The 27,902-nt window shown below is 34.1% G+C and overlaps 5 protein-coding genes across 5 annotated transcripts; all 5 read left to right on the top strand.

Moving 5' to 3' along the window:
* Nucleotides 1-2,197: 2,197 nt before the first annotated feature.
* On the top strand, nucleotides 2,198-6,070 carry MONOS_7788 (putative K+Transporter (Trk) Family Protein; the record flags this gene model as incomplete). The annotated part of the gene is made up of 2 exons (XM_067878139.1): nucleotides 2,198-4,940; nucleotides 5,388-6,070. 2 exons carry the CDS (start codon nucleotides 2,198-2,200, stop codon nucleotides 6,068-6,070), a joined length of 3,426 nt encoding a protein of 1,141 aa, XP_067721240.1.
* Nucleotides 6,071-7,617: 1,547 nt separating this feature from the next.
* Nucleotides 7,618-11,479, top strand: MONOS_16274 (uncharacterized protein; the record flags this gene model as incomplete). Its single annotated transcript, XM_067869186.1, has 4 exons — nucleotides 7,618-8,099; nucleotides 8,160-9,437; nucleotides 9,606-10,287; nucleotides 10,430-11,479. 4 exons carry the CDS (start codon nucleotides 7,618-7,620, stop codon nucleotides 11,393-11,395), a joined length of 3,408 nt encoding a protein of 1,135 aa, XP_067721239.1. The 3' UTR covers nucleotides 11,396-11,479.
* Nucleotides 11,480-14,250: 2,771 nt separating this feature from the next.
* Nucleotides 14,251-16,057, top strand: MONOS_12384 (uncharacterized protein; the record flags this gene model as incomplete). The annotated part of the gene is made up of 3 exons (XM_067865001.1): nucleotides 14,251-14,362; nucleotides 14,434-14,927; nucleotides 14,987-16,057. The coding sequence occupies 3 exons, from the start codon at nucleotides 14,251-14,253 to the stop codon at nucleotides 15,752-15,754; spliced, it is 1,374 nt and encodes a 457-aa protein (XP_067721238.1). The 3' UTR covers nucleotides 15,755-16,057.
* A 1,988-nt stretch (nucleotides 16,058-18,045) lies between these two features.
* MONOS_12385 (uncharacterized protein) lies at nucleotides 18,046-18,351 on the top strand (the record flags this gene model as incomplete). Its single annotated transcript, XM_067865002.1, has 1 exon — nucleotides 18,046-18,351. One exon carries the CDS (start codon nucleotides 18,046-18,048, stop codon nucleotides 18,349-18,351), a length of 306 nt encoding a protein of 101 aa, XP_067721237.1.
* Nucleotides 18,352-24,681: 6,330 nt separating this feature from the next.
* MONOS_12386 (uncharacterized protein) lies at nucleotides 24,682-26,460 on the top strand. The gene is made up of 4 exons (XM_067865003.1): nucleotides 24,682-24,756; nucleotides 24,894-24,921; nucleotides 24,994-25,493; nucleotides 25,553-26,460. Exons 1-4 carry the CDS (start codon nucleotides 24,754-24,756, stop codon nucleotides 26,306-26,308), a joined length of 1,287 nt encoding a protein of 428 aa, XP_067721236.1. The 5' UTR covers nucleotides 24,682-24,753; the 3' UTR covers nucleotides 26,309-26,460.
* Nucleotides 26,461-27,902: the final 1,442 nt, after the last annotated feature.

The raw sequence follows: 27,902 nt of genomic DNA, 5'->3' as shown, positions 1-27,902 counted from the left end.
CATTCGTACGAACCTATTCCATGAGTGCGCTTTCACAAACCATCGCACGTGGCAGGCACAAGGAAAATATGATTGTATGTTATTCACAACTCCATCCATACATTCAAAAACATTGACTAACAGAATGCTTGTGCTGTGGAACATTGACATCTCCTTGGTGAAGAAGAGCTTTTTGGACTTTGCAAGCATCTGGTGAAGAAGGTGGATGCTAGGGGAGAGAAAGAGAACAGTAAATCAAAATGAGATAAAGATTTAAGTTATAAAAATATTGCTGTTCGAGAGCAGGAAGGATGGAAGCAGACTGAGAAGAAGAGACAAAAGCAACGAAGACAGCACAAGTGTAACACTGCTCTGCGGGGAAAGGCCAAAAACATTCTTCCGTTTGAACAGAACGATCAATATGGAAAGATAAGCCTTTTCAGTTTGGCGAACTCAATTCTCAATATATGATGAACAGAATCTCTTTAACTTTAACAACTTACCAGGCAACTGCTTGTTTATCGATTCAGAAGGATGGAAAAGTTCATTTAAACACATTCGGAACAACAACTGTTTCATCTGTCTTATCTTCTGTTCTTTCATCCACAAAACAGCTGCATAACTTTATTTTAAAGCTTTTGGGCTATCAAAGAATTCGCAGAACATGCATGTGCATCCCAATTCAACAGATGAAGAAGATCACTTAATATTTCACCACATGCATCTTCTTGTAATCGTAGATCTCTCGAAATGAGCACGTCACATTTTAATTTGATGGCTGCCTTCGTTTTTGTCATGCTTCTTTGCAGCAGAAGCAAGCAGGCATCAGCATTTGACTGAAGGAAAAGGAGAATTTTTTGTTCTGTTTGAGACACTTTTTTCAGAATGACATAGAAAAGTTAAATTGACTGAAGAAGTGACTCAATTGTTAACACGAATAAGATGCACTAACAGCACACCTGAAGCTTCTCTTCAAAACTCCTCTCAGCCCAGATCCTTCGATCAAACTTCGTATTACACCAGCATTCAGAATTCTTTTCAATCCTGTGAATTCTCAATATTGCCATTCACTGCTTTATTGCAATATCGGATATCACTTCCAGTTACTTGTCAAATTCCCTATCAATGCTATCGATCTTCACTATAGCAAGAACCATTCTTCAAAAGGCAATCCAATTCTATCTGATTCAGTGGAACTGCTAAACAAGAACGTCAATCTTCACAAGGACTCCAGTAATTCATCATTATCTTTCTCTTATTCCCTTTAGAGTCAACTAATTATCCTCTTTGGTCTGCATTGTTTGCATCTATCTTGGATGAATCGAAGCAATAATAACAACTTCTTGTGATCTCAAATCTTGTTCTGTAACAAATTCCTTTCAAGTAATTTTTCGTTTTTTTTATTTATTGAAAAAGTTACATATTTTTAATCAATTCAACAACAAATATAAATCTTCCAATTGTTCTTAATATGCATTAACGATGTTAAATTGTTGCTTGCTGGCATCATTCGGCTTGCTTTGCTTCAGATAGATCGTTTGAGGAAGCAGAAAGTTAGGAACAAACAGAATGGAACGAATACTGACAATAAAAACTAATTTTTCTTTTTTTTCATTTATTCAGTAAATCTGAAATGAATTAGAATATTTTCAATAATCAGCTTTTTGTTAAAGTAATTTAATTTCATTTTCGTTGAAAGTCTGTTTGAATAAAGTTATTGAAAAAAAAGTTTCATGAAAGTTTAAAACGCTTGACTTCTCAGACTTGTGAGAATGCGCTCAAACACAATAATCGAGTCAAAATGAAGAGCAGACGCAAGTCTGAAATGAAAGTCGAAAAATATTTATTTTGTATAACAAATTATTGTTTAAAAAAAAAAAAAAAAAAAAAAGAAAACCATCGACAGAGGTTTGTTCTTCTGACCGACGCAAATCGCTCATTGTTCCTTGTCACAAAGGCCTAATAAAGACTTTCCCAAGAAAAAGCGAGCCATTTATATATTCAAAAAATGTTCAAAAAAAAAAAAAAAACCATCATTCCTTTATGATCAGAAAAGATCAGCAATCAAAACAATAATTTTTTTATTAATATATTTTTCTCTGTTGTTCCCAAAACATATAACGGGAAAAAGTTGAAGGAGATGAAAGGAAAAAGCAAAATTGCTATGAGAATATTAAATGGGGTTAAAAACTTTCTATTTAGGTACATTATTTTGCACATGAGTTACATTTTGTTATGCTCACTGTTATTTGCAATAGTGCTGTATATTATCGAGAGATACAACAGTGCAGCAAGTCGTGGATCACCTCATACCTATTTGGATTGTCTTTATTGCTCGCTCTCAGCAATTACAGAAACTGGATTTATGACTCTTGATTTCGCGAAACTTCACGCTTCATCTCAAGTACTATTGATTATTCTCACCCAACTTGGCAGTGGAGTTATGCTTTCGCTTGTGCCTGTGTGTATTAGACGTTATCAAATTAAACAGAATCTGAAAATGCATCGAAGAAAAATTTGGATTGATCCTTCAGCGCCGACGGGATATGATGATCGCATTTTTTATTATAAAGACGAAGATCATCCAAATGGAATAAAAGTTCCGTGGACTGATCCAAATGCAGCAATTTTGAAACCAAGGCGCCATCACTGGAACAGTCATCACTCAAATTCTTCAGGGCATTCTCATCACACACACTCCGATGCTAAAGTACATCACATTTTAAAGCAAAATGCTATTCCTCAAGGGCATTTTAAAGTTTCAATTAGTGAAGATAATGCTTCATACAATCAATCAGTTGATCAAGAGCGATTCTTGATATGCGATGAGCCATTGTATAAATCTGTTTATGAATATGCTGTAATGGGGAAGATTATCATATTCGTAATAATTTACATTCTGTTGTGGTATGCATTTGGGATCATCTGGCTGTTTGTCTGGGCAGTTTCGTCAAAGGGTCTGCTCGAGATCGAAGACGGAAGCGAAATATCTCCCATCTTTTTCGCTGTCACCACAACCATCTCCAGCTTCAACAACGCCGGCATCTGCATCGCTGAGGGTGGGCTCTCGCAGCTGCGGCACCACTCGGCGCTGCTGTTCCCCATCGGGCTGCTGATCGCTGCGGGCAACACGCTTTTCCCGATCCTCTTCCGCCTGCTCATCGAAGTCGTGAAGGCGCGCGGAGGGCCAAACCGCCCTCTCTACCACTTCCTGCAGACGCGGAGCCGTCAGTGCTACACCCACCTCTTCTCTTCAGTCGAGACACGCACGCTCACGCTCTTCTGGTTCGTATTCTTCTTCGCCTGCTTCATCCCGCAGATGTGCCTCGACTACAGCAACATGCTGGGGGGTTTGACAACAGTGCCCGCGGAGCAGGTGAATGTGTGGCAGCGGATGATGATTGCCTTTGTGCAGGCCATCAACGTGCGCGCGTGCGGACACAGCGTCCTCGACTGCGCCTCGCTGAACATGGGCACGCTGTGGCTCTTCACCGTCTGCATGTTCTTCGGCCCTTACCCGTTCATCTATGCATTGAAATCCTCTGCCACGAACATATCAGACGACGCATCGGCGTCTGCAAACGACACATCCCGTTTGAGGAGCATCAACAACAGCAGCGGGGGAAGTGGGGGTTATGGGGGTTATGGGGCCAGTGGAGGAGGCAGCGGGTTTGGCAGTGGCTCGGGTGCGAGAATGCGCACAGGATCTTCACGCAGCCTCAAGTCCAGGCGAGTGATGGGCTCGTCTGGCCATCTTTTGCTGCAGTCCACGCCGGCACGCAATGTTTCGCCTTCTCCTTCCCCTTCTCCCTCTCCCTCCCTCTCTCCTTCTCCGTCTCCTTCGCCTTCTCTTTCTCTCTCCCCTTCGCCAACTCCGTCTCCTTCTCCTTCTTATTCCCCTTCTTTTTCTCCTTCCCGTGAGCCTTCCACATACCCTTCGTTCTCTTCCACTCCTGCCACATCGCCTTCTCCTGCGCAGTCAAATGCAGCAGGCGCTATGCAAATGGCAGCAAGTGGCTATCAACACGGGGGGATGCACAAACATCGCAGCAGTTTAAGAAGTGACAGAAGAAGAGGAAGCAGAAGAGAAAGGGATCTTAATAATAATAATAATAATAATCAAGTTAATCACAGAAGCAGCAGCAGCAGCCATCATTCGAAATCCAGCGGCTCACGTGCACTAAGCAATGCAGGAGCACATTGGATGGATGAGAAGGAAGAAATGTCCTCTGAAATTTCATCAGCAGCAGACAAGTCATCGAAGATGGATGGAGTGTTGGTGCATTCAGATGAAAAAATGAGTGAGAAGAGAGAAGAAGAAGAAGAAGCTGGTTTGAAAGAAGGAAGGCAGATTCAAGATGATATACTGCATTCTTCTTCTTCTTCTTCTTCCTCTTCTTCTTCTTCTTCCTCTTCATCTTCTCTTCTTTCTGAACCAGTTCTGTATGCGCGAAGACAGGATCCTTCATCATCATCATCATCATCTTCTTCTTCTTCTTCTTCTTATTCATCTTCATTCTCATCTTCTTCTTTCTCTTCCTCTTCTTCAACTTCTTCTGATTCCAGTGCCATTTCCGTCGAATCTGATGCTCATATCGCCCCTTCCATCGGCTCCATCAACCCATCCGAATCCAAATTAGCCCTGCAAAGGCCGAAAAAGCGGACAAACCTGGCGAAATGGAAGATTGCCTTGAGTTTCTGCGCGAAGTTCTTCAGAGCGCAGCAAGACACAACCGAAGCGCGCGACCTGTGGTGGCTGGTGATTTCAGTGTTTGCGGTGTTTTGGATAGAGAACAAGAAGATCATTGAGCAAGTGTTCAGCGGGTTTACAGTGGTGTTTGACTTGTGCTCGGCGTATGGGAATGTGGGACTGTCGACAGGGTGTGCTTCGATCTTGGACGATGATCAGGCGCCGTTTTCGCAGTGGTCGAAGGCTTTCTTCATTATTATCATGTTCATGGGTATGTGTTGGGGAAGGGGGAAATTTTTCTTTCTTTCTTTCTTTCTTTTTTTTTTTTTTTTTTTTTTTCTTTTCTTTTTTTATGAGTAATTGCGAGATTTTGTGTTATTTTGTGTGAAAGAAAGAAAGAGAGAGAGAGAGAGAGAGAGAGAAAGAAAGAAAGAATGAATGAATGAATGAAAAGTGAATGAATGAATAATATATATATAAATTTCTTTTTCTTTATTAAATCAATTTCATTAATTTTTTATGTTTTTTTTTCTACAACACATCAACTATCTCTTTCTAAACCTTTTCCTCCTCCTCCTCCTCCTCCTCTCTCTCTCTCTCTCTTTCTCTCTTTCTCTCTCTCTCTTTCTCTTTCTCTCTTTCTCTCTCTCTCTCTCTCTCTCTCTCTCTCTCTCTCTCTCTCTCTCTCTCTTTCTTTCTTTCTTTCTCCTTTTTCCAGGCAAACACCGAGAAATCCCCTCCTCCCAAGATTCAGCCATCGACTTCAAAGGGATCATCACAATTCCTGTCTCCTTCGACCACATCATCTATTCTTCAGACAAAGTGCCGATGGTTCTGAGCGAGCAGAAGAAAAACCAGAAGAAGAAATCAGTGAAAATGTCGCTAAAGTCACTGAAATCAATGAAATCTATGAAAAGAGGAGAAAGAGGAGAAAGAGGAGGAAATGGAAGTGATTCACCGAAGCTATTTGAATCGGTGGAGGTTGAAGAATCGATTCCTTTGATACCTTCTTCTTCTTCTTCTTCTTCTGGTTCTTCTTCTTCTGGTTATAATTATTCTTCTTTTCCTTCTTCTTCTCTTTCTTCCTCTTCTTCCTCTTCCTCTTCCTCTTCCTCTTCATCATCTTCTTCTTCTTCTCCTTCCTCTTCCTCTTCCTCTTCCTCTTCCTCTTCTGCTTTCTCGTCTGACATATCACCTGCAATTCAAACAGAGGATTATTCGTCACATCAACCAACTTCTTCTTCTTCCTCTTCTTCCTCTTCCCCCTCTTCTTCTTCTTCTTCTTCTTCTTCTTCTTCCTCTTCCTCTTCTTCTTCTTCACAACACCCACCCCAACCTCTTCCACACATCATCAAGCCAAGCTTTGAAAATACTTCTCAGCTGGACGATGCTTTGCTATAGCATTTCTCTTTCTCTCTTTCTCTTTCTCTCTTTCTCTTTCTCTCTCTCTCTCTCTCTCTCTCTCTCTCTCTCTTTCTCTTTCTCTTTCTTTCTTTCTTTCTTTCTTTCTTTCTTTCTTTCTTTCTTTCTTTCTTTCTTTCTTTCTTTCTTTCTTTTTTTCTTTCTTTCTTTTTCTTTCTTTCTTTTTCTTTCTTTCTTTTTCTTTCTTTCTTTCTCTTTTTCTTTCTTTCTTTCTTATTTTTTTAAATGAGCGTAAATGAAATGATTGATTTAAATAAAAAATTTATTAATTAATGGAATAATGTTTCAATGTTATGATGATGAAAATGATGGGAATAACAAAAATAATTTTTATTTTTTATTTTTTTCTTTATTTTTATCATTATTTTATTTTATTTCGTAAGTTTCGTTTAATTTTATTGAGTTGTTGAAATGTATAATGAATTGTAAATGTTTCTGAATTATCAAATCTGATCATAATTGTTTCACTAATGACATTTTGCTAAGAATAGTAAAAATAAAGGAATTTTGTTGTTTGCACTTTTCATTTTATTTTAAGTTTTTGATCTTTATTTTGAGTTAATAGTGATTACCGACTCAATATGTTTTGTTTATTGCACTCAATTTATCAATTATTTATATATTTCTTTTCTGAAGAGATGAGTCTTTTATTCATTTTGTTGTTATGATTCAATTTGCTTACAACATTATTTCTTTTACATGCTTATTATTTGCATTTAATAAAAAGTCTGATTTGAACACCGATTAAAAATATGAATTGATCAAAGAGTAAATTAATTTTTTTGAATTTTGACCGGCAAAAAATTCTCATGACTTATTTGCTTTTGGAAAATGTTTCACAGCTTAGATGAGGTGCTTTGTGCAACATCTTCAAATGCTCTTGTGTCCTCATCACCAGAAAATATTTATCAACTGTCAGAACTTTTGCCATCTTTGTATGTTGTTCGTTCAAAAGAACTCGAAATAGAATTCAGACAACGGGGCTGCGACATATGGAATGAATCAGTTAAACTTGAGCTTGATGGAAGAAAAGGAAAAGAATCAATGATAGCAGAATTACGTTATCTTTCTTTCACATTTTTTAGACTTTCAAGTGATTCTTCTCTTGAAGAAAAAGATCACTTATTTTCTCTAGGAATAAAAACTGCTAAAGGTTTTGATACTGTTTTTTATAGTTGTTTTTCACTCATTCTTTTGCAGCATATCTTTCCGCTTCAATGTTTCAAAGATGTCAAGATCAGCTTAAGATTGCTGAATCGTATGAAGTCCCTCGAAAAAATATTCCAAAAGAGTTGAAAAACGCATTCTTTTACAAATTTGTTGCGCAAATGAAGCTATTTTATTTAGAAGGAAAGATAGCGGAAGCAAAATCCATTTTTTCAAATCTTGAGCAAAATGTAAAAAATGACAACGATCATGTGTTAGAGTTGGCTTCTTTTGCATTTGAATTTGGTGGGAAAATAAAAGATGAGGGACATGAACCCGAAAGATGTTTTTGGATAGGAAAATGTTTAGAGTTAATCTCAATGGTTGAGAGCGATTCATTTGAGTGCAGGAAACAAAAAGAACGAGTTGCTGGTCTGCTTGTGAGGAGCATCATCAATAACGACTACAGTCCAGATTTATCGATTTCTGACGTGTCGGTGACTGAAGCAGAAAGACTGATAAGATCTCTGATTGACAAAGAATGTTCTTTGGAGTGCTTGTCAGCTGGACTTCAATTATTTTGCTGGATGAACAAAAAAAATGAAGCCGAAAATGCATGGAGGCGAATGCTAAATCAATTTGCCTCTTCAAAAGAAGATGAAATCGAGGAAGAGAAAAAACAGGCATCACAAAAAGTTGATGGGTTGAATCGTATGGATTCGGAAAACACTTCAATGCAAGAAAATGAGAAACATGCCGTTGATTCAGAAAAAGAGAATAGCAATTCGGCTTTGGGAAATAAGCAAGCCATCGAATTCGAATATTTGTTGATGACATTTCAATCAGTGAAAGATTGCAAAAGGTATTTATATTTTTAATTTATTTCCTTTTTTTGATTTTGGATTCAATTCATTTTTTATAGAGATCTTCTTCAATCACTCTTCAGTCTATTTTGTTCGAGTACAAGTGACTTTTCCCAATTGATAAAGGTGGAGCTATGCTACATATCAATCATATCCGACCGAGTTGGGAAGCAAAGCAACAAAATGGACAAAGAAAATGATGATGATGAAGCGTTTGAATTGAAAGATGTTGACTCTCAAATTTCAGTTGTTGTTGATATGATGAAGAATGAAAAAGCCAAATGTTCTTCTCCTTTAAGTGCTGAAGATAACCCAGCAGTGTCTGATACCTCTGAAGAAAGTGAGCGCTGCCGATTGTGGTGCGATGTTTTGAGCGTTGTGTGGAAAGAAACAAGCGAAGCATTTGAATTGGCTGATTATCCAAAGGCAAGCTTATTTGCTTCGCATGCTGCTCATGTGAGTGATGGGTTGATGGAAATTGTTACCAAGTTAAGCAATAACTTGGACAGTGATGAAGAAGATACAACAGAAGATGGAAAGTCAAATGAAAAAAAAAATAAAAACAAAGGCAATACTTATTTTTGGGAGAAAAGAGACAAAGAGAACGAGAATGCGGATGATTGTCTTTCAAACATTCCATCGCGAGACTCTGTTAGAAGTTTTCAAGCAAATGCATACCGAGTCTTATCATTCTGCCTTTTGCATTGCGAGCCTTCTCAAACACCTGAATCCTCCATCACATCCAATGCTTCAGTTGCATCTCCATTGCCTGTTCCAGAACCGCCTTCAATTCCTGTGCAAGCGCGTCATTCTTTTGACAGAGCCCGAGAAGCAGCAGCCATTGCTGTGTCGCTTGAGCCAAAGAATCCTTTGAATCAGCTGTTGTTCCTGAAAATCGCTTTACGTGAGGGGAAAAAAGAGGAAGCGAAACAAATTGCGCGGAGCATTTTGACTGGCAAAAATGATGAAAAATCAGATTTAGAAGACAACTCAACGAAAATGGTTGACGATGAAAATGAAGTCTTTTCTGAAAAAGAAGTTTTTCAGGCTTCATCAGGATCTTCATCAAGTCATCAGGACGATTCTGTGGATGTGACGCTTCGAATGGATATTTTGGAGAACATGGCGCTCGAATTCGAGAAAGAAGGGGAAATAAACGAGTGCCAAATGATACTGCGAGAGTTTTTGTTGTCGCAAATAAATCATCTTTCTCATATTGAAGAGACACACTTGACGGAAGAAAGGCAGGCAATGGCAAAAAAGAAAGTTTTAACACAAATTGTGACGACTATTTTTCATTTATTCCATCTAATTCGACGAGAAGATGCTTCAAAATGGTTTGAGTAGCTTTTTTCATATTTTTTGTGCTCCAAGAAGTTATTCTTGTTGGAGTTTTTATTGAGCATTAACATTTTTCTCCTTAATTTACTTTTTTCAATTGCATATTTTTATTTATGCGTTTTTTTTTTTTTAATTTTTATTGCATTCTGATTGGCAAATCACAGGAATCTTGATGAAATCAAGGAATTGAGCAATGAAATGAAAAATGTGCTTGAAGCACTTCAACCATCTTTACGTAATTTCTTTTCTGAACAGAAAATGAGCATGAATATCTCAACATTGAATTCTTCTTCTGTTTCTGCTTCTGCTTCTGCTTCTACTTCTGCATCTGCTTCTTCTACTTCTTGGTCGCTATCATCGTCCTCATCAACATCGCCATTGTCTTCTTCTTCTTCTTCTTCTTCTTCTTCTTCTTCTTCTTCTTCTTCTTCACTTAATGCCAATTCTTCATTCTTCTCTCCATTCACTTCAACTCCATCTCAAGCCAATTTGCCTTCATCTTCATTCATTTCGCCTACGAGAAATGAAGTTTATGAACCAGTTTCTTCAGACTCAGAGGAAAAAAAACCAGAAAATTACCAAGAAAACGAGCTTAGTCTCAAAGAAGTTGTTGACTGGGTTTGCAGCTTTGTGTGGAATGCAGGTGTAGAGGCTGGCCAGAGAAGTGATTCTGCGCTGTGTGGGCGCCTGTTTGAAGACTGCTTGTTCTATCTAACAGCAAAGGGAACCCAAGAAAGACTACCAGCAAAAGAGGAAATTGATCGGCTTGAGTCAGTGCGAGTGTGCCATCTGATGATTGCGTCTTCGCTTATGGAATCGCTGCGAAGTGGGACAATGAAAACTGTGGTTTGTGTTATTATTTGAATGTTTTTGCGTTTTAATTCAAATGTTTTATGTATTTTTTAACTATTCTATCTATTAACCTATGAATTCCAATTTTTATATTTTTGTATTATTTTCAATTAATTCATGGCTGAATAACAAACAGGAAGTTCTGGCAGTGGAAGTGCTATCGCATATCGACTCTTGTCTGAAAGTGAGAGAAAAGCAAAAACTAACTGTCTCCAGAAGCGGAACAAAGTTCTGCTGCCACTTTGAAGAAGAAGATAAGCTGATTCCATTTCTTTTGACTCTTCGGTTTGAAGCATTGCTCGAGGCAAAGAGAAAGAAAGAGGCCCGAGACGTTATAAAACATGCACAGCTGCTGAAAATGAATGAGAAAGTGTTCGAGACAATGGCTGGAGTGGTCAGAAAAGTGATCGTGGAAAAAAGGCAAGAGGACGGAAACCCTCTTTTCCAAATACGAAGACCAGAAATGGAATCTCGTATGGACATTGAAGAAGACCACAAGGAAGAAATAGCATTTCGAAACAGCAGTGGCGAAGAAGAAGAAGAAGAAGAAGAAGAATATTTGGAGAAAATTCACCAGTGCGCTCTTGAAAATGCACTGGAGGCATGCAAAAGAGAATATTCTGTTGAAATCGCCAAATGGAAAACAAAGCAAGAAAAGGGCATAGAAACTGATTTGATAGCAGCAAAGGAGAGAATTAAGCAGCTGATTGCCAAAGGAGCGGAATACAGAAGAAGAGTCATTGAAGGAAAAGAGAAGAAATCAGATTCCTATGAATTGTATTGCGAGGTTGGAGAGATCTTGGAACAATTGGAGGAAGAAAGGGAAAGAGAGTGTGATGTTGTTCGTGATTCATGCAATCAAGATAATAGAGCGTTTGATTTCTGCTATCCAGAAGTTGAGCTCCTGTGGATTGTGACAACATCTTGGAACAATGGGGCATATTATTATAAACTAAACAACTTTTTTGAGGCGGAAAAGTGGATGTCTGTAGCGGTGTCGTTAGCAAAGCGTGAAAAATCACTGGAAGTCAGTTGCTCGATGATGATGCGCATGTTTACTGATGCTATGAAGATGAAAAACATTTTGATGCAGGAAGAATAAACTCATTTGCGTACTGTAAATACGAAAGAAAACTTTAAAACACGACTTTTTGTAATCCATTTCACATGGAACAAAAAAATTTTTTCCCAATCATAATTTCATCCTACTCATAGTTCAAAAAATATTTAATCACAAGAAGAATTGATAATTTTTCTTGTTCTTCAAAAAATTTCATGTTCATATAGAAAATGAATTAAGTGATTTATAAACCCGAACATTATCATAAACACGGTTATTTTTATTATTGTAGAAACAGAAGAAATAGATGATAAAAATTTTAAAGACAAATATTTATTTGTTAAATTTTACTGTTTTATGATAGTGAAAAAATAAATTTGTTTCAATTTTTGAAACAATTTTAGTTTTTGATGAAGATCATAGGAATTTTTAATTTTTTTTTGATCATTTGTTTTGCTCGTTTCAAGCCAACTCTCTTTCTTTGTTTATTTTTAATTACAATGTCATAAAACATACATAATGAAGTTTTATAATTCCAAATGTTCTATGTTTTTATCTTTTTTCGAATGTTTTTCACATTTCATCATTTTTGACAAAAAATATAAAAAAATGAAAATTATGAGCTGTACATTGTTTTTTACATATTAAAAATGATGTGCATGAAAAGAAAAATGGTTTCATTAAGTATTCACCTTGTTAAAACATTTTGAAATGTTGCTGCTCATGAAGTTCACATCAATTTTTGCAAATTACAAATATACTTTTTTCATATTTAATTGAAATTATAATGACAAATTTTTTTGAACATCAATGCATTATTATCTTATTTGCATGATATCGTTATATATAATTCTATAAATAAAATACAAGCTCAGAAATTTTTATTTTTTCATATTTTTTTGTCAAAAATGATGAAATGTCAAAAACATTCAAAAAAAAAAAGATAAAAATATACACCATTTATTATTCAAATTTGGTAAACTTATTATTCGAAATTGGTCAACTAATTATTCGAAATTGTTAAACTTATTATTCGAAATTGGTCAACTAATTATTCGAAATTGTTAAACTTATTATTCGAAATTGGTAGACTTCTTATTCAAAATTAATAAAATTCAGTATTTTTTACAAATAATTTTTTTGATATAATATGATCACTGGCTGAGCGTCAGAAAGTGATTAATACGTTTTGTTTTTTCATTATTCTTAAAAAGGATGAAAATTGAACCTCTACTTTTATTATTTGTGAATAAACATGAAATTTTTTGATTTTTCAGAAAAAAATTCATCACCATGGAAATCGGATAATTTTCAAATGAATTAACATCACATAGTTTGATAACACATCTTTCAATTTAAATACATTATTCATAATCAATATATTTAGAAGATCAACAAAAACAAATGAAGAATCCTGAAAGTGCATTTATGGATTTATTCACTAATAAATAATTCTTGTTTCCAGTTTGTCAAATTGATGCAAATAACTTTACTTGATTGAAAGATGTGTTATCAAACTATGTGATGTTAATTCATTTGAAAATTATCCGATTTCCATGGTGATGAATTTTTTTCTGAAAAATCAAAAAATTTCATGTTTATTCACAAATAATAAAAGTAGAGGTTCAATTTTCATCCTTTTTAAGAATAATGAAAAAACAAAACGTATTAATCACTTTCTGACGCTCAGCCAGTGATCATATTATATCAAAAAAATTATTTGTAAAAAATACTGAATTTTATTAATTTTGAATAAGAAGTCTACCAATTTCGAATAATAAGTTTAACAATTTCGAATAATTAGTTGACCAATTTCGAATAATAAGTTTACCAAATTTGAATAATAAATGGTGTATATTTTTATCTTTTTTTTTTTGAATGTTTTTGACATTTCATCATTTTTGACAAAAAAATATGAAAAAATAAAAATTTCTGAGCTTGTATTTTATTTATAGAATTATATATAACGATATCATGCAAATAAGATAATAATGCATTGATGTTCAAAAAAATTTGTCATTATAATTTCAATTAAATATGAAAAAAGTATATTTGTAATTTGCAAAAATTGATGTGAACTTCATGAGCAGCAACATTTCAAAATGTTTTAACAAGGTGAATACTTAATGAAACCATTTTTCTTTTCATGCACATCATTTTTAATATGTAAAAAACAATGTACAGCTCATAATTTTCATTTTTTTATATTTTTTGTCAAAAATGATGAAATGTGAAAAACATTCGAAAAAAGATAAAAACATAGAACATTTGGAATTATAAAACTTCATTATGTATGTTTTATGACATTGTAATTAAAAATAAACAAAGAAAGAGAGTTGGCTTGAAACGAGCAAAACAAATGATCAAAAAAAAATTAAAAATTCCTATGATCTTCATCAAAAACTAAAATTGAAACAAAAAAAAATTTTGCACTATCATAAAATAGTTTAATAAACATATAAAAGTTTGCTTTTTGTATTTTTTTGTTGTATTTATTCTGTTAAAATGAACAAAAAATACAATATCTATTTCTTCGAAATGCTGGTAATTCTTCTTTATTTCTTTTCCCATTACTCAAGCTCCTTTTTAATGAAAAAACAACATTTCCAAAACAGAAAAATGTTGTTTCAAAAATAAAATAAATTTTGTTTTTTATCATCATTATCAAATTATCTATTGGTTCGATCAACAAGAAAAAAAAAGATAGGATAAATTCTTGTTTGCAGCAAGCAAATTCGTTTATTCTTCCATTTTTATTTTTGCTTCAAATTGATATATAACATAGCATTTGTCATTGAATTCATTAACACTCTATTCTGGAAATAAATAAAAATGTTTGTATTTGTTGATTAACTTGTTGTATATTTTGTATTCCTTTCATTTGCCCAGAACACATAATGAACGAAGTTAGTTCGGTCTGTGGTGTTGAAGAAGAAAAGGAAGGAGAAGAAGATTGCGATGACGAAGAAGAGGAAGAATTCAAAAAAGAGCTTATTGAAAAGTTCAACAGTTTGTTAATTTTTTCTGTTGATAAAATTTTCAATGCTTTGAATATTTATTTTATTTTTTTTTTTTTGGAGAATTGCTTGATGAACTGGAAGATCGCGACGGGAATGAACAGAGAAAGAAAATCGATGAAATGAACGTTATGATTGAGGAAATGAATGAAAAAGAATTTTATTCAACATTTACAAAAAAGAATTTCGACAAAATTAATAAAATGATTGAAGAAAAGAAATTGACTTTGAACAGAGCTATTTTGCTGATGAAACATATTGGGTATTGGATTAAGTTGAAAGGCTTATGGCGTTATTCTTTTGAAAATTCTTCGTTGCGCAAAAGATTTGAGAAGATAATGATTGTTGAAGAAGAAAAGAAAAAAGAAGAAAAGGATGAAAAGCTTTTTGTTGATGTTTGCGAATGCTATGTCTTAATCAATTATTCAACATCATCGGAATTGCTATCAATTTGCGTACCATATCTTCTAAAAATTGCTTTGAAGAAAGATGAAAGCAAGGAGACTCAAAAGGAAGTGGAAATGGCTTTGCTTGCATTGAACGGCTTTAGATATCGTGTATGTGATTTTTGTCAAATTTTGTTTTATTGACTGGATTTTATTTCTTTTTTCATTAGATAATGCCAGAGGAAGTGTATTTGAAAGAGTTCAAAGACATAATCCAGAATCACCAAGAACATCACAATCTTACTCACCTTGCCTATCAGTCTGCTTGGGGGTTTTTGATCTGCAGATTTCTCGAAGATGAAAAATTGAATAACGTGATTGTGAATGAACTGCATATTATCATAGAGGCAACAAAGGAACTGGAAGAGTTGGCAAGAAATGTGAATTGGAAGAAAGAGAAAGAAGAAAAAAGAAGAGGAAAAGAAGTGAAAGAAGTGTTCATAATCTTGAGATGGTTCGATATAATTATGGATATTTTTCACAAATGCAAATTGTGGAATGAAGAATTTGCAGGGCTCATTGGTAGCATTACAAAGTTGTTAAGATCATCAAGAGATAATTATGGAGAGATTTACAGAAAATGCATTTATTCCTTTAATGATGCAGCAGAAAATGAAGCTGTGAAAGTTGATGATTTGTTGAAAGGTGAGGCAATTGATGCTATTATGGAGGAGAATTTCCGATCAACATTGGATGACGAAATTACTAGTGAAATCTTGAAATTTTTTCAAATGATTTCAAGTCGATTGAAAGAAAAGGGGAAAGATAAAATGGAAGAAGCGAAAAGAAAATCAACTAAAAGGGAGATATTCGACAATTTGGAAGAAGAAGGATACGAAGATATTATCGCAAGCTTTTATGAAACAATTGATTTTCGTTACAAAGAATATTATGAAGAATTATCATTGAATATTTCTGATTATTTTGTGAATATTTGAAAAAATGAGATATTTCACATTTTGATTCTCTGAATTTCATTTTTTCTTTAAAGGTTATTTCCTTCATCAGCAACTAGTTTTTTGCAGTTATTTTTTTTATCGAAGATTTTTGTTGGATTGCCTGTTAAATTATCTGATGATGGTGTTAATGTTTGAGGAAACGAAATGATGGAATTTTAAAACGCAAAAATCATTCTTTTTTATCATTTAGCGAAATTGAAAATAATAATTTAAGTATATGTTTTTATTTTTTATTTTTATCCCACTTCATTTTGATGGAATGAAGAAAAAAAAAGAGAGAGAGACTTAAAATGAGTTTCATTTTCTTATTTTTCAAATGGGACATCTGTTAATCAAGTTTCATGAAACAAAAATCAGTGAGTCCATTCTCATTCATCAACTTGAAAAGTCTCTTCTCTGTTCCTTTGAGTGGTTTTGCATTTCTTCAGCTTCTTCTACAGCTTTTCCTTATTCCATATAATTTCAGAGAATTGAAAAAAAAAATAAAAACTTTGTGAAGAAAAAAGATTTCTTTTGGTAAATGGTCGTTCTTTTGCTGCTTCTCAATCGCAAAAACCCAAATTCTTCTTCTGTTAACTTTCTGTCTCTCTTTCCTCTTCTTCTTTCTCTTCATATTCCCCATCATTACATTTATCTCTTTTGCCGTTCTGTGATTCAAGTGCTTTTTTTCGTTTTGTGTAACCGGACCAATTTCATCTGAATCATCGTTTGCTACTCCCAGGCTTGAAGAAACTAAAAAAAAAAAGATTGTATTTTGTTGAAGAAGAAGATGATGATGAAGACAAAAAAGTCTCGCTCTGTTGGTGTGTCAAATGTCGAAATTTTGTCAAGTGAACAGTCTTCAGTCGTATTTCCAGCTAAAAACTTCGCGAAAGAAGCTTTCCCAACATTCATAGTTCCATTTGTGAAGAATTTGGCAAGCAGCTTGAAAGAATCATTGAACATTGAAATATTTCAACTGTGATGGGAATGCAATCAGATGAAGTAACACCGAACAATGAAAATCTTCAGAAGACGAATTTCCACAATATTTCTTGATTCAACTGAACATGGAACAATGTGTTGCTTTTATCCTTTATTTTTCCCCCTTTTTAGCTGGCTTGAGTGGGATTGCAAACAAAAAATGAAAGGCCCTTACAAAATCAGTTCATCATTCACTGTTCAAGTTGAATTCTCAAAAATAGCAGATAGCTTTCTCTTCTGTGGCAAAATTATTTCATCTCTTTCTTCTTCGAATTAATCTGATTCCTCATAATTTTTTGAAAATTCACTGAATAAAAAAAATATCAATTCAAAAATATCAATAAAATTTGCAAACTTTCCAAACATTTTTTCCTATCAATTTTCAATATTTTTCATATGAACATTACTCGCTTTCCTCCACAAAATTTCACAATCAAATGTTTTTCTTAATTTCTTCTGTTTTTCAATATTATCACAAGCACCATAATCTGATTCAGATTCAACCTCAGTTCCAGATGCAGACAAATCTGCAAAAAAAAAAACATTTTCAATCTTCTGCTAACTCCTCATCTGCCTCACAAGGCTTCATCATCACGTACACAATCATCCTTTTCTTCTTCTTCTTCCTCCTCCTCCTTTCACTTCAATTCTTTGTCTAAAAGCAACTCCGATCCATCTATTCCCTTCCCTCGAACACTGCGAAAACTCACAGCCAATTGGCATTTGTGATCCAAATGCTTATGTTGAGCTTGATCTTCTGATGGAGCTGCCAACAGAAGAGACGGAGTATTTTAAAAACATTCTTGTTGTCATCAAAGTGCAGCAGTTTTCCATTTCTCTCAACACCCCATCCTTTTTCGTCTTCTTCGTCTGTTTCATCGCTATTCATGCAACTCCGAAGTGGAGTGGAGAAGATGGCAGAGGATGAACAGTCATCATCATCGTCATCGTCATCGTCATCTGAGCCTGAAATCAGTTCTTCGCATACTTCAATCAGAGCTGCAACAAACATATCATGAACGGTAATGGATGATATTGAGAGACTGCTGCAAATTGTGGTGCCTGAGGCAGCTGTGGTGAATGAACAGTGTATTTCGCTGTTTCTGTTGATGCTTCTGTTCCCTCAGACGCTATGATTGAATTTTTTGATGAGATATGTGGAATTTTCTATGTTCCTTTCAGTTCCGCTGAGCGCTGCTTTCGTCTCATGCATCCTCTGTGGGAGCGCAGTCTAAAAAGGAAGAGGATATTTGAGGTGGAGGATGTGAACAGCATTTCCTTCGATCTTCGATCTGTTCGACCAGTCGATGAAGATGTTGTTATCGTATCAGAAGAAATATTTAATGACGAAGTTTGAAGACGAAGTGACGATGTGTGAAGTTGGAGATATTGTGGGGAAGGAATTGGAGGAAAGGGGGTCGAGGATGGAAGATGTGGTTCTGTTGCCTTTAGCTATTGAGCTGATGGTGATTGAAAAACGAAAAGAAAAAGTGAAACAAGAGGAAGAAGAGGAAGAAGAGGAAGAAGAGGAAGAAGAGGAAGAAGAGGAAGAAGAGGAAGAAAAAGAAGAAGAGGATGAAGAGGAAGAAGAGGAAGAAGAAGAGGAAGAGTAATCATACTCTCCACCTTTTATGTTAATTGAGAGAAAACGGAGAAATAACTTTCTTTTTCCTTATATTTTTCCATTTCAACTTTCCCTTTTTTTTCTTCCTTTCTCTCATTTCTATTCATCTTTTTCCTTCTTTATTTATGTTTCATTGGGTAATCTTTTCTCTTTCTCTCTTTAACCTGTTAAAAAATTTGAAACCTCTTCGCACAAATCATCTGATGAGAAATAACTCCTTTCTTATTTTTCTTCTTTTAATAATTATTCTTCGCTTTTCCTGCTGATATCCTCAAAATTCCTCATGTTTATGAAAGAGAACAACTTCCGGAGAATTAGTATCATCCGGAGAAATATCCCTCTTTGCTTGATTTTCTCTGCTTTTACCTTTTCTTCTTCTTCTTTTTCTTCTAATCCACTTTATTCATTTTTCTCTCTGGAGATTCCCCTTTTCAGAACATCTTTTTGGGATTTTGAAGATAAAATTAATCCAAACGTTTTCTTCATCTTATCTCAAAGCGAATATTTTGGTGGAATACTTTTCTCTTCTTTCTCTTCTTTCTCTCCATCTTTTCTTCTTTTCCTCTATGTCATTCCGTTTTCTTCTTTCATTGCCTTTTCTCTCTCTCTCTCTCTTTCTTTCTCCAATGGTATGACTCTCTCTCTCTCTCTCCAGAATTGTTCGGTTCTCGCTCTTTCTTCTCTTTTTGTTATTCTTTCCTCCATTTTTCCTCAAAGCAACTTTTCTTTTCCACGATCATTTTTTTCCTTATTTTCCAGTCCATTGCTCCATCTTCTCTCCTTTTTCTCTTCTCCTTTTGGAAATCCTCCTATTTTTGATTCCAATTCAAAGTTTCCTAAATCCTTTTCACATTTTATTCATCCAATTCTGCCAATTGCATCAAAATTGTGGTCTTGCCATAAAGTCTTCCAGTTGCATGTTTCCATCAAACAGTTTTCTGAAATGGCAAAGTGTTACGACAAATCACAAAAAAAAGTTGGATGCTTTTTGAATGCGAATGCCCAGCCAGCCCATCTGCTCTGATGAAAGAGTCGCTTCTGCCAAATGCCCTCAACAAATAAGCCAAACAAACTGCTTTTCTCTTTCAAGCTCATGCCAAAAACATTATAGGGCTATTCAGCACGCAAAATTGATGGAAGAGCTCTCAATTGTCATCGTTGAATGCAATCCAAACAAGAATTATCTCAAAACTTCTTTCTCTTTTGAAAAAGGATGAAATGGCTTTTCTCTCTTTGTGGTATTCTTGTTCACAGTTATTCTGAATTTATCAAAGAAGTCTTTTAAAGAAAAATGAATGAAATAAAAAAAAAGTCAAACCATTTTGTTTTTTGGCCTAGAATTATTTTCCCATCTCCAATGGATTGGTAATTATCAGCCCAGCTGGCTTTCTTGTTCTCCAAAATTGCCTTTCACCTCATAAAAAAAACAGACAACAGGATAACAAATGGCTGATAGAGAACGTCATCGAACGTAGAGAATCCCTTGTGAAGCAGGCCATGATTCCAAATGAAAATTCATATTCTCCAAATTAACGCCTTTTCAAAGACTTATTCTACACCAAGTTTTCGCTGACAGCATACAAGCAGAATTCTTTCAAAATGCAAATGCGATCAGAATTGATGCCTGCTGAGTGTCTCCTCTGATTGCTTCCTCCATTGTTCAACCCTCCAATTCCCTTTCCTTTTCCACAAAGCCAACATTCCAATAAAAAATCACTGAAAGCAAATCCTGAGCAAAAAATATTCTAAATGAACTGTACTTCCCTCGAAATGAACAAGCTGTCAAATTCAATCTTTCTGACATTCTGCTCGTTTTTTCTGCATCTTGCTTGAGTTATTTTTCATTCAAAATATCACAAGCGATATGGCACCATATGTTTTGCAAAATATAGCCAAGTTCAAATTCCATGCAACTTCCCCCACCAATTCACTTTTCGCAAGCAATCGACGCAAACAGCCACTCGCTCCTCACTCCTCAAGCAAAACCCCTGCCCTTTGGCAGTGCTAAATCTCGTATGGGCGCATTTGCAGCTGTGGTTCTAAGTGGCTCAAGCATGTTCAGGCTGCTGCAAATCATCAAAAAAAACTTCACTTTAAAAATTATAGGTTGGTCACCCTTATTTATTTGCACAAAAACTTGATTATTTTGTTTCATAGATTTACTTGTTTTGAGGCAAAAATCATTGATGACAAAAGAGGTTTCGAATCCTGTATTATTTAAAAAATTTTGATTTGGTGTTTTTAATTCTTTTAATTCGAATATTCAACGAATATTTCGAAAACGAATTTATATGTTGTTTTGAATTCATTTTGCGATTTCACAGTCACCTTCAAAAAAGCAAATATTTCTGGGTTTGCACCGTTTAATAAGAAATTGTTGGTTGAATTAACAAATGCTTCTTTTTTCTCTTTTGATTTTTCACTTTTTTTAGAGAAATTTTCACAGTTGGAACAATTCACTGACGCTGAGCAGGAACAGAAAATCGGAGAAATGAATGAAGTGATTGATGGAATGAATGCTGATGAATTGCTTTCTATTTTCAACGAAGAAATGTTCAACAAAATTCACGAAATGATTGAAGAAAAGAAACTGACTTTAGAGAATGCCATTCTGTTGTTGGAACAGTTTGGATATAGCAGGACATTAAAACTCATGCAGATTTATGAATTTGAAGAATCTCAATTTAACGGAATATTCGAGAAGATGATAATTGAAGAAGAAAAGAAAAAAGAAGGAAAAAACGAAAAGCTTCTGATATATCTCTGCGAATGCTTCACTTTGCTGAGGTTAAACTTCCTTTCAGATGAATTGCTTCCAATTTGTATACCATGTCTTATGAAAGTTGCGTTGAAGAAAGAAGAAAGCGAGGAAGTCCAAAAGGAAGTAGTAATGGCTTTGCAGGCTTTGAGTAGCATTAGTCGATTTGTAGTATGAACATATCTGTATCATTTTTGGCATTGTTGATTTTCTTCTTCTTTTTTTTATTAGAAAATAGAAAAAGAACTGTATTTGAATGAAATCAAAGAGATTATCCAATATCATCAGGAGATTCGGAATCTTTCACGACTCGCCTATCAGTGTGCTTGGGAATTTTTGATTTGCAGATTGAACATTGATAAAAGTTTGGAAGATATAATTGCGAATGAGCTTCATTTTGGAAGAGAAACAGCAAGAGAATTGGAGGAGCTTTCAAGAAATATGGAATGGAACAGAAAAAATGAAGAGGAAATGAACAAAGAAAAGGCGAAAGAAGAATTTCCATTGATGAGATGGCTCGAAACATTGGGTTCTTATTTCCTCAAATGCAAATTGGAGAATAAAGAATTTGTTGGGCTTTTCAGCAGCATTGTTCAGCTATATCAAATATCAAGGAACAATTACGAAAAAATAAGCAGTCGATGCATTCATATATTGAAAATGGCAGCAGAAAGAAGAGTTGTGAAAGTTGAAGACTTGTTAAAAGGAGGAGCTGCTAATGCTGTTTTGGAGGGGATGCAGCAGCCAATGTTGGATGACGGAATGACTTTTAATGGATTGAAATTTTTTTTGATAATTTCATGGAAATTTCATGGAAAGAAGAAAGAAGAAAAAGAGGAAGCGAAAAGAAAAGCAACAAAAAAAGAGATTTTTGAAAAGTTAGAAGAAGAAGGATATGAAGATACCATCACAAGCTTTCATGAAACTTTAGAGTTTTTTAAAGGAAATTATAATCATTCATTATCGTTGCATATTTCTGATTATATTGTGAATATTTGAGGAAATGAGTTGCTTAGGATTTCATGATTCACAATTTCACTTTCTCTTTTTTTATTCATTTCACAAAACGATACAAAAAATAATTTTTGTTAGTTTGTTTTTAAAGTGATTTATTATCCAGATTCATCAAAATGAAGTGATGAAATAACAACAACAACAACAACAACAACAAAAAAAAAAAAAAAAAAAAAAAAAAAAAAAAAAAAATGTTAATTTTTAAAAATAATTATTATATTATAAATTATGAATTTCTCCGTTTCCTTCTTTCTTTCACCAAAGTTCTTCCCAAAATGAGTTGACAAATATTTTTTGTTTCAAATTCTTCATTCATTCTTTGCATGTTTTTCTCAAAACAACCTCTTTTCAGCTCTTTGGTAAAAAAAAAAAATTTGTGTTTTCTCAATGCTTCCTTTGTTTTCAAGGAACATCAGAAACCCTCAGAGCATGTTGCAAATACAATAAAAACAGCTAACAACGATATTGATGCTGATCCAAGTTTAGAGAAACATCCAACCCAAACGCTTTCCTCTGCCTGTTTATTCATTCTTCATCATTTCCATTCCAAAAGTTAAAACAATCCGTTTGCAGTTTCTGAAGGGAACAAAATAATTTTATTTCAAAATGGGAAAAGAGGAAGAAATTCTGATGGGAGTTTTGATACATCCCTTGAAGATTGAGAGAGAAAGAGAAAGAGAGAAGAATTATAAAAAAATATCAAAACCGAATTGTTCATTTGAGTTAATGGACTTTTTGCGAAGAATGAAAGAAGAAATGTTACATGAATTGGAAGAAGAAGAAGAAGAAAACAAAAACGATGGAAATAAAGTTGAGAATTCTGAATAATCAGAAGATAAAGATGAAGACGAAGAAGACGAAGAATAAGGAAAAGAGGAAGAAGAAGAGGAAGAAGGTGAAGAAGAAGGGGAGGAGGAGGAGAAGAAGAGGATGATGACGATGATGAAGAGCATGACTTGAATTTTCTCATTTATTCGAAGCGAAGACTCCGAAAGAGCCGAGCGAATTGCATTTGACGTCTCGTTGATAGGTACATTTGGAGAGACAATTGAGGATGACAATGTTTCAAATCAGCTCAAAAAATGAAGGATCTGGCTGCTTCCCACTAATCCTCAGCATTCCCATCAAAATCTCTGCCACTTGCCATTGAACGAACTCTTTGAAACGCAATCGTCATATCCATCAGTAACGCCTGCTTCTTTTTCGTCCTCTTCTCCTTCTCCGTCTTCTCCTTCAATCCCATCAAAAGTTCTTTCATTGTATTTTTCTTTTTCTTTTTCTCTTCATTCATCAACCCCTCTTCTATTTCTTCTAATTTTTATTTTTTATTTTTCTTCCTTCTTTATTTTTCTCTTGTCTTTTCTGAATTTAGAGGCAAAACGAAAAGAAATTCAATTTGATTCTGTGGAGAAAAGTGAAAATGCAGGAGACCAATGACATCACGTTGCTGAGTTGGAAGAAGAAGAAGAAATAAATTGAATGAGATGATTGGAAGAAAAGAATTGTGAAGAGAAATATCATCAAACAACATAGAGTTATGTGAAAAATATCTATTTCTTGTTTTTATCTTCGTCGTTTCTGCGTCTTCTGGTGAGAGAAACCTCTGAATCCCTTTCACTTTCAGCTCAATCCTCTTTCACTCTTTTTTGACAAAGAATAGAAAATATTTAGCGATATCTTTTTCATTCCATTTTTTCCATTTTCGTTCCCCTTCTTTTACAAAAATCATCTTGACTCAAGTATCAACTCCTCTTCAAAGTCCGATTATATGCATCTTCATAATATCTTGAATTTCATCTGTCCGTCTGTATTTTTCTTCCCAACTTTTCTTTTTATATCCATATTATCCTTTTCTCTTTCAACTTCCTGAAAAAAAAATAATAATCACTTCAATAAAAGTTACAGCAAACATTGACAAAATGTTTTTAAGCTTTTTTCAATATTTTGTTCCTTTGATATAGTCTATTGTCCTCAAACAAACGTTTATTATTCCTTCAATTATCAACAGTTTTGCAAGGAAATACATCAATCGTCCTTTCTTTTTGTCTTCTCTCCCCCAGATGAGTCGAGTTCCAACTTTTTGATGAAAAGAAATTCCTATAATTTCTATTAAATTCCATTTTATTTCAACGAAAAACAACACAAAATCCAATACTCGTCAAGTATCTTCCTCATGCACAGAAGATACGGAACAAATCGTCCTCACTCGAAACACCATCCTGAAAGGCGAAAACAGGTCCTAAAAACAATTAGTCAAATTTCGGTTTCCTGAATAGATTGCAAAAGGTGACCTCTTCAAAATAAATAGGAATCGAAAATAAGCATGCATAAAATTTATATCCAAACAAGTTTCTTGATGTATCGACTTGGTTGTCCAAATGTGAAATACAACACATCAATAAACCAAAACGAACATATCGTCATCATTACAACAAAAAGTTACAGGAAAGAATTGTTCTTATGATGACGATATATTTCATTCGTCAATTTTTCATTTAAACAGGGAATATCTCCATACAAAAAAATATTTCGATCAACACATCCATAACAACAAACCAACAAAAAAATAAAACGTTTCTTCTCTTTACAGAACCTCCCCAAAGACTTGCGCATAAAAATATGGTGTGAATTAATAGATTTTTATGATTATTTTGAGTTTTTATTTTTCATCTGCTTCTTATATTCGAACATATGCGAATCCAATGCGAATGATAAAAATGATATTGTATTTTGAATGAAATAAATTTGAAAAAGTGCAGGAGACTTATAACACAAAAAAGTTCACTGGTTTGCATCCGTTGTTATATTCGAATTCCAGGTGATTAGATATTCTTTTTTTCTTAATTTTTTTATTTGAAGAATTGCTTGATGAACTGGAAGATTGCACAGAAATTGAACAGAGAAAGAAAATCGGAGAAATGAATGAATTTATGGACGAAATGGATAAGTATGAATTCAGATCAGTATTAAAAATCGAGCAGTTCGAAAAAATTCAGAAAATGATTGATGAAAAGAAAATGAATTTTGGAAATATGATTCTGCTATTGAAGCACATTGGTTTTTGTAAAATATCATTGCGTTCATCCAACTCAAATTTTGGAAATTCTTCATTGGGGAAAAGATTTGCCGAAATGATTATTTTTGAAAATGAGAAAAAAGAAGAAAAGAATGAAAGATTGCTGGTTGACCTTTGCAAATGCTGTACAATGCTTCACAGTTATCATACTTTTAGTAAGGAATTGCTTTCGATTTGTCTGTCTAGCCTTTTGAAAGCAGCTTTGATCAAAAATGAAAGCGAAGAAGCACGAAAAGAAGTGGAAATAGCTTTATTTGCTTTGAGTAGCATTGATGACTATTATGTGTGCTCATTTCCTCTTTCTTTTTGATGTTTTTTGTATTTTTCTTGCTTTTTTTACAGAAAATAGAAAAAAAGCTATATTTGGAAGAAATGAAAGAAATAATTCAATATCATCAGAATAATCGAAACCTTTCCTGCCTTGCCTATCAGTCGGCTTGGCAATTTTTAATTTACAGATTACTCAACGACAGACACTTGGAAGATAATATTGTAGATGCAACGCATTTTGTGAGAGAAGCAGCAAGAGAACTGAAAGAACTGACGAAATGTGTGGATTGGAAAAGGAAAGAAGAGGTAACGAAACGCAAAAAAGAGCAAAAAGCAATAATGAGATGGATCTGCACAATCAAAGAGCCGTTTCGAGAGTTTGATTTGTGGAATGAAGATGTTGTTGGACTGATTTGCAGCATTGTTGAATTGTGCCGAGCAGCAAGAGAGAATGAAGGAGGAACATTCGATAATTGCATTTCTCTTTTTTATTCAATGGCAACCATGCTTTCAGTGAATGTTGATGCTTTGCTGGAAGGAGGAGCCTTTGATCTGCTTATGGAGGAAATCCAGGGATTATCATTTGAAGACAGTTTTGTGTGGTGTTATTTAGGAATATTTATGGAAATTTCAAAAAGATTGAAAGAAAAGACGAATGGAGCAATTGTGAAAAGGGAAAGAAAGGCTTCAAAGGAGAGGCTTTGTGAAAAGTTGGAAGAAGAAGGATATGAAGACATCATCACAAGCTTTCGAGAAATTATTGATTTCATTGACTTAGGATTTCATAATTTATCATTAGAGATTTCTGATTATTTTATTTATTCCTGAGAAAATGAATTGTTTCATTCATTTTGCTGTTCAGAAAATATCCTTTTGTTTATTATTATATTTTTCATTTCACAATTTTGCAAGCATTCGAGCTTTTTTAAATGTACTTTTTCAACACACTTCTTTGAAAAGCAACAAAGCAAAGAATGAAAGAATGAAGGAAGGAATTGCAAATGGTTGTTTCGAATAATTCGAATTGTTGAAGAAGAGGAAGAAAGTTAAGATGAAATATGCCTGGAAGAAATCAATAAAACCACGCTTTATTGCATCTGAAATGTGAAAAATATCAAATTCAAAAGTTGAATAAAGATGCATTTTGAAAAGCAAAATTAATTTTTTTTAAAACAGAAAAATGAAGCACAGATATTTTTCTCAAAATAAAATGAAGTGCAAAGATGAAAAAATGAGATGAATCAAAAAGCCAACGGATCAGCAATAAACTAAATAATCATCAATGCTTTCAACAAAAAAATAGGAAGAGAATTCGACTTCATTCTTGCAACAGCGCAGCCAGATGATGCAATCTTCTTATCCTTCTTCTTCCATCTTCTCAAGCGCCTTCCTTTTTGTTGCCTTTCTTTTAACTTTTTCCTTTTCATCTTTCTTCTTTTCTTTCAATCGATTTGAAACGATCATAAAAAAAATTAAGCTGTCAAGTGCAATATCATCATCCAACATTGGTCGCTGAATCCCCTCCAAAACAGCTTTCACAGCTCCTCCATTCAATAAATCTTCAACTTTCACAACTCTATTTTCCACTGCCCTTATCAAGGGATAAGTACACCAGGCACCAATTCCTCTGTGATTGTCATTCACTGCTAGAAATACCTGAACAATGCTTCTGAAAAGCTCAACAAGTTCTTCGTTCCACAACATGCTCCATTTTAAGAAATTATTAATTTCATCAAGCCATCTATCGATAACAAGCACTTCATTCACTTCCCTTTCTCCTTTTCCCACTTTTTTTCTCTTCCAGTAGACACATTTTTACAGTTCTAATATTTCTCTTTCCGCCTCTCTTCCAAAATGCAGTTCATTCACAATAGTATTTTCCAATTCTTTACACATTTTAAATCTTTTGTTTAAAAACTCCCAAGCAGACTGATAGGCAAGGCTGGTGAGATTGCAAAGTTCACGATGATATTTGATGATTTCCATGATTTCATAAACGTAAAGTTCTTTGTCCAGTTTCTTAAAAAAATAAATAAATAAAATATATATGATATAGGGCTATAATTTTATCTTGACCTTTTTTCTTTATCACGACCTTTTTCTTTTTTGCCATGCGCTCTGCTTTACACAAGCCTGCGATAAATAAAAAATAACCAGAAATGTTTGAAATGTTTTAATTTCCTTATTCTGTATTTTTTTCAATATTTCATTTTTTTCAAAAAGATCGAGGATAATAATAATTTTGTGTTTTAATCATTGACTTGCTGCTTTTCCAGCGAATATTTTTTATAAGAAGTTTTCAGCTTTCATATCATAATACATTGTTTCTTTTTTATAAGTTGAACTTGTTTTAAACTTTCTCAACTTGTTTTTTTAACTCTTTTTCTCATTTCACACATTTTTTTAAAAAACACAATTTAAG

This window comes from Monocercomonoides exilis (assembly GCF_001643675.1).
Source record: "Monocercomonoides exilis strain PA203 chromosome Unknown scaffold48-729018, whole genome shotgun sequence".
NCBI classification, from domain to species: Eukaryota; Preaxostyla; order Oxymonadida; family Polymastigidae; genus Monocercomonoides; species Monocercomonoides exilis.
The sequence above is the reverse complement of the archived record's forward strand: the minus strand, read 5'-3'. Positions and strand labels throughout refer to the sequence as shown.

Bases quoted from the DNA above. Each gene is read 5' to 3' on its own strand.
- MONOS_12386 (XM_067865003.1), top strand. The intron at 24,922-24,993 runs GTTTGCATCCGT...TTTTATTTGAAG, and splicing joins TAACACAAAAAAGTTCACTG to AATTGCTTGATGAACTGGAA. The intron at 25,494-25,552 runs GTGTGCTCATTT...CTTTTTTTACAG, and splicing joins GTAGCATTGATGACTATTAT to AAAATAGAAAAAAAGCTATA.